Source organism: Rhinopithecus roxellana, chromosome 7, assembly GCF_007565055.1.
Source record: "Rhinopithecus roxellana isolate Shanxi Qingling chromosome 7, ASM756505v1, whole genome shotgun sequence".
NCBI lineage: Eukaryota > Metazoa > Chordata > Mammalia > Primates > Cercopithecidae > Rhinopithecus > Rhinopithecus roxellana.
In genome coordinates, this window is record NC_044555.1 from 101,638,286 (window position 1) to 101,644,924 (window position 6,639).

Genomic DNA, 6,639 nt, shown 5'->3' on the forward strand with positions numbered 1-6,639 from the left:
ATCCTGTACTTTGTGCCATGAGATCTGGGTGTAGGGCCACATAAGAGGGCTGATCCCTAAAGTGGCAAGTGGGCTTAGGCAGAAGCTTAGGTGTTGGCCTTGGGACAGGTGAGCTAGAGAGAAGGAATTAGAAACATGCACTGAATTACTGTAAGCAAATACACTTTACACCTCATCTCCTTTAATCTTAACTGCTATCCAACGTCATTATGACCATTCAAATTAGGCTGCTGCCTTTAGAGGAGTTTATGTAAATCAGGGAGACAGCTTTGTTGTTTCCTGATCAGCACAAACTCCATAATACTCTAAACTTTTATCATTTTCTCTTCATTATTCCAGGGCCCTGAATGCTCTGATCTCCCTCCAGGCTGACAGTACCTGCTCCCCAGGTGTTTTTCAGTGTTTTTTCTTTTGAAATTTAAGATCTGTATAATTTTAAAGTCAAATTTTGAAGTTTAATTGGGTTAGTATCCATGCTTTGTGAAACATAGTAACAAAATGGCAACTATTTCAACAGAGAATTTAAATGAAATGTACATGAACAATAAACATACTAAAATATGCCAACCCCTCAAGAACTAATAAAATGCATTTTAAAATCTTGAGAATTTATAATGACAAGATACAAAAGATAAGTACCGTGATTGCACTTTTGGAGAAGACAATGTGTGTATGTAGGTGAACGTGTTGATGTGCACCTCACCTACAGGGACATGTCAGGAGAGTATGCACCATCCTAGAAACAGCAGACCCCTTGGGGTTAAGGAGTGGGAGTTGACCAGTGAGAGCTCAGGTTAATTTTGATTTATCAGTATGCTCTTGTATACTGTTTGAAAATTGGATTTGGGAATAAAAGTATCTTGATGAAAATTTGAACACACAAAATACTTTAGAACAAATTGTCAAAGTTAAGGTGTACATAATGTTCATTAATTTGAAAAAGCATTCACTATATTCTATTTTATTGTGAAAGAAGTAAATAACAAGTCTAACTGACAGAGGTTTTGTGTGTGTGTGAGTGTGTGTGTGTGTCCTCTAGCTCTACCACCCCAAATACACAGTCATGGATGCAACTTTATCTTTAGTTGCAGAGGGAATTGGAACCAATATCAGTTTCATATATTCTGGAACATGATGGATACATGGAAATCGCTACTATTAGGTGAATAATTCCGGAAAATTGTGGCTGGTACCTTGGAGCTAACCTCCAACCTCCATCCCTCCCTCTTCCTGAGTCCCCGGTTTGAGATTATCAGAGCTGCGTTTCTGTCTCTGGCCACTAGGAGGCATCACAGCTATCTCTGTTTTTGTACATTTTGCAGTGACATGTTTCAAAATAACTTGTTTACTTTGGTTCTAGTTCTGTTTGGAAAATTCACTTGTATATTAAAGCAAGTCCATTTGCTGTTGACCCCCAAATCTACATCACATTCACTGATTTATCATCTCTTCCGTTCTCAGTATAGGTTGAATTGTCCATACTGTCAGAGGGGGAGGGGGTGGGGGCGGGGGGCGGGGTGCGCCTCCCACAGAGCAAGGCATTCACTCTCCATAACTCTATCCCTGTACAGGCTTCTCAGACTTTCTCACACTCTCTCTCAGTCTTCCCCTCTCCAGGACACTATAGACACAGTTCCCCAGATGCTGCTCTACTGCCTCCGACCTCTCGGTCACCTTTCTACAGCCTTGTCACTGCTACCTGCTGTTTCATTGTATGGATGCCCTGGAACATATGTTTTTACATTTACGCCGATCAGTTTTTTTCTTGCCAGCATGGGGAACTGGATTTGTGTCTTCTTGGAGGCATGATGTTGAACAGTTTTTGTGAGATTATGAAACACACAAGAATGTAGAGAACTCCATCTCTAAAACTCTGAAATCAAGGTGTATCAGGGAGATTTGCCTTCTTTATATGGATGTCTGTGTTTTCATTAGGAGAAACAATGAGTAATGATTTTTCACAATGCCTGCCTTGGCCTTGAGGCTCAGCCAACCCCTACTGCTATGTCTCAACATTTAGAGGGCCATTGAAATCTCCCACTCCATGCCATGTACTCTGGACAGGTTTTCCCATTTATGCCTGGGAACAACTCCGTAAGGATGGCATGGTCAGTCCCATTTCACAGATGACCAAGCTCAGGCTCACAGAACCTAAATCGCCTCTTCAGGTAAGTGGCAGGATTAGAAAGAGATTGTATTCCTTACCCTCCCTAGAGGACCCTGAGCACCTCCCTTTTAGAAGATGGGCTTCCAGGGCTCGAGAAATGGTCAGATTCCACCATTCAGATCATGGCAATGTTTTTAGGGGAGTTTGTGTATATTAGGGAGACAACTTTGTTATTGTTTGTTCTGTATTGATGCATACTTAAAATGCTTCTCATTTTTTCCTTTTTAAAAAGATTTCAGCAGTGCTATAGCAAGTAACCTCTTACCTGGATATTTTGTACATGTGAAAAATGTTTCATCCATTACATGCTTAAACATCTTGGGGCTTGATTTCAATAATTTAAACTCCCTTATATGTGTCTGAGCATTCTCATTTCTTTAACCATCTTTGTACCTGTTGTTACAATATTTAAATGTATTTATAACTGATAAGTGTGTTTCCATTTATTTGATGTATTTGGTCCCTCATCCCGCCCCCATACCCAGACACACACAGAATTACTTTTTACCTTTTTCTTTTGCAAATTAAAAAAAAATTCTTATTCAGCTTTTTCTACATTTAAATTTTGTCAAACGATAGGTGATAAAAGTATATTTAGATGGTTTCATTTGCATTCCTTAATGTATTAGTGAGCTAGAATGCTTTTTCTTATGATTATTGGTCATTTGCGTTTTGTCATCCATGAACCATTTACATATTTTGTCAGTTTTGTTGTTTTGTTATAGGAGCTGTACATGTGTTAAATCTAAAATCCTTCACTGATGGATGCATGCGTTATTTCAACACATCTTTCTTGGGTGAATATTATTTATGAGACACTCTAGCAAAATCCATATCCTAGATGTCTCTTCTGAGATCTTGGCTCTTATATTTATGGGAGATGTCCACCTGCAGCAAGAAAAGTATTAGTGTCCATGCAAACATGCGTGGCTTGTCAAGGATCACATGCACAGACAGTTCACACTTACTCCTAAACCCTGCATGGCCACAGAGTAAAAAGGATGTGTGATGCATTATATGAGGAGAGCACCGGCTCAGGATTGTGATTTCTGTGATCTCTACACTAACAGCAAGATTTTTAAAAATTACATAACATTTCTGAGTTTGCCTTTTCTCATTTGTAAAATGGAAACAATCATAGCTACCAAAGACAATTGTTCTGACAAGTAAAAGAACAAATTATTTTAAGCGTCATACACAGCGTAGGGTACATACGGTACTCCACACATCTTAGTCCCCTTCCTATTTCATACCTGTCCTTACTTTAAAGGAGATTCCTTTGACATAATCCAAAAAGCATGGTTACATAACGATCACATGGAAATGTTAAGAGAAATATAAGGTTTCAATGATGAATTAACTGCTGTGTCTCTACTCTGTTTTGGATAAGAAAAAGTAAAACAATCGCTGAAGCAGTTTTCCAGGGTTTGTAAAAGAAAACCATCAAAGCCACCACCTCATTTCGCTTTATTTCATAAACTTCGCCATCCCATTTTTTATGTTGTATGTTAATTTCTCAAGAAAAATAGGCCCGGCACCGTCTCTGCGTGCAACCCTGCTGGTCTGGCCCAGGCGCGGGGCGGGGCCAGCACGATGAGCGCCCCAGGCAGCCCAGACCAGGCCTACGACTTCCTGCTCAAGTTCCTGCTGGTGGGCGACAGCGACGTGGGCAAGGGCGAGATCCTGGAGAGCCTGCAGGACGGCAAAGCCGAGTTCCCGTACAGCCACCTGGGGGTAATCGACTACAAGACGACCACCATCCTGCTGGACGGCCAGCGGGTGAAGCTGAAGCTCTGGGATACTTCGGGGCAGGGAAGATTTTGTACCATATTCCGCTCCTACTCTCGTGGTGCACAAGGAGTGATCCTGGTCTACGACATTGCAAACCACTGGTCTTTCGAGGGTATGGATCGATGGATTAAGAAGATCGATGAGCATGCCCCTGGTGTCCCTAAAATCCTGGTGGGGAATCGCCTACATCTGGCATTCAAGAGGCAGGTGCCCAGGGAGCAGGCCCAGGCCTATGCTGAGCGCCTGGGCGTGACCTTCTTTGAGGTCAGCCCTCTGTGCAATTTCAACATCATAGAGTCTTTCACGGAGCTGGCCAGAATCGTGCTGCTGCGGCACAGGTTGAACTGGCTCGGGAGGCCGAGCAAGGTACTGAGCTTGCAAGACCTCTGCTGCCGCACCATCGTGTCTTGCACGCCTGTGCATCTGGTAGACAAGCTCCCGCTCCCCAGTGCCTTAAGAAGCCACCTCAAGTCCTTCTCCATGGCTAAGGGCCTGAATGCCAGGATGATGCGAGGCCTCTCCTACTCCCTCACCACCAGCTCCACCCACAAAAGGAGCAGCCTCTGTAAAGTGAAGATCGTCTGCCCACCCCAGAGCCCACCCAAAAACTGCACCAGAAACAACTGCAAAATTTCTTAAGGAAGGCACCAAAAGGAAACAAGCTGGAATCGCTCCAAGAAGAACTGAATGGTTACACCTGGAAGAGGGAAGATGCATTCCAGATTGAAAGAAATAACGTTTTCAGTTTCTCATGGGAACAGTGCTGCTTGGGAATGTGTGTGATGCCTTCCGTCAATAAAAGCACTTTATGCAGTTTGACTTTGAATTTCTACGTGGATGTGCATGTGTTTATAAAGGGAAAATTAGTACTTTGCTCAACTCTTGATAACAGGAAATTTTGAATGTTACTTATAATCACACTGCATCTTTTTCCTTAACCACTTTTGTAAGAATGGTGATATGGCAGTGATGAGTATAAATTCAAGGGAATTTGAGATGCAATGATAGTGAGATCATTCTGAGTCATTGATATTACAAGAGGGGCCTTTTTGTATACCTCCTTTTTGATGTCAAAGCACCAATTTATAAAACACTGCAGATGCATATACAGATTATATGTAACAGATCTGTCCAGTTTGTGCACGAAATGCATTTGATAAAGTTTTTGCTATGTTATTTTACTACATTTGGGGATTAATAAGTGATTTATATGTATGTTTTTCTGTAAATTTACTTTTTTGTACAAGATGTTCTACAAGATATGAAACTAAGGAAAGAAAATGCCAAAGATATCTCTAGTTATGTTGAACATAGCCAACATGGTTTCAATGGGTCAGTAAGAAAAAAGCCATTTCAGTAAGGAATGAAATAAGTACTTATTTAAGAAAATGTTTCTTAACAATAAAAAAGTATATATTTTTATCTTTTGCTAAAATGAAAAGAAAAAGAAAAATATGTATAATGTAACCCCGCAAGATGAGGCTTTGCAGAAAAACAATGCAATAGAACATAGGAGGCCAGGCCCATTATAAGGCCTTAAGTGAGTCATTTCCCCTGTGCTGGCCAGTTTTGGTTAACACCTCTCAGATCTATATAGAGGTTAATGAGATCACATCTGGGAAAGCACTTCTGAGACCTTAGATGGGAAGGAAGGAGAAGTGATTTCCATGTAATTACTTTCCGATTTACACTGTGGATTATTATAATAATCGATATTGGATAAACTGATTAAATGTAAGTCCTTGTACTCTTTTGTAATTGAATGACTATTTATTTGTGCATTGTCATAGGGTGGTTGTAACATAAAGTCCCACAGAAGGGCAGTATCTCTGGCCTCAGGGAGCCATGGGGACTCACCCTTCCTGAACGCTGGCACTTTTCTATCTCATGAATTTCTCACAACATTCCTGGGAGTTAGAGGATATAATCTCTACACCATCCTGTAGCTGAAGAAACAGTGATGTTTGCAGGTTAAGCAACCTGGCTGGGGAGCATCCTGCCACTAAGTGGAAAAGCAGGGACCTGCACCCTATATGCCCCCAGGCAGACTGATGCTGAGCTGCACATCACACCATAACCAAGTAAATCTTGCTTTCCTGCTGACCCAGGTCACTACTGAAATCTGTATCTTTGGCTCTGAAGCCAAGCTCCCAGTTCTGTCTCTCTTCTGAAAGACAGAGAGCCTTGTCAGACCTAAGTTTCCTACTCTGTAGACAAGGGAGTGTGTCTGGGCCATTGCTTTAGAAACTGGAGTCTGCAGACAGTTCCTGTGTCAGGAAGAATATGCACTCTTAGAGGGACAGGGGTCATGCTGAGGATGAATACTTGAAGGAGCAGTCCCCAAACACATGCAGATGGGGGATACATAGAGTCTTTAATAGAAATTACCAAATCAACCTGGAAAGAGGTTGTACTAAATGACATCCCCACCACCAATATGAAACAAGGTAGACTTCCCCGCATGCCCACCTTACTGGAATCCTGAATGGTTTCTTTTTATATTTGGATGACATGACAGGTGGAAATTCTTTCATTGTCATTACATTTAATTTGATGTTCAGATAACTTTAAAAATTCCCTAGTATACAAAATGCTCTAATAATCATCATTGCATTATATTTTTATTGCAAAATGTTCCATTTTCATATGTAGCCTAAAAACAATGAGCAACAGGCACATGA

General features: G+C 41.3%; 1 protein-coding gene across 1 annotated transcript; it reads left to right on the plus strand.

The window, feature by feature from the left end:
* The first annotated feature begins 3,005 nt into the window (after nt 1-3,005).
* On the plus strand, nt 3,006-5,098 carry LOC104678263 (RAB40A like). Its single transcript, XM_010383483.2, has one exon. It carries the CDS (start codon nt 3,761-3,763, stop codon nt 4,595-4,597), a length of 837 nt encoding a protein of 278 aa, XP_010381785.1. The 5' UTR covers nt 3,006-3,760; the 3' UTR covers nt 4,598-5,098.
* The last annotated feature ends 1,541 nt before the right edge of the window (nt 5,099-6,639 follow it).

Coding starts and splice junctions, on each gene's coding strand:
- LOC104678263 (XM_010383483.2), top strand. CDS start 3,761: ATGAGCGCCCCAGGCAGCCCAGACCAGGCCTACGACTTCCTGCTCAAG.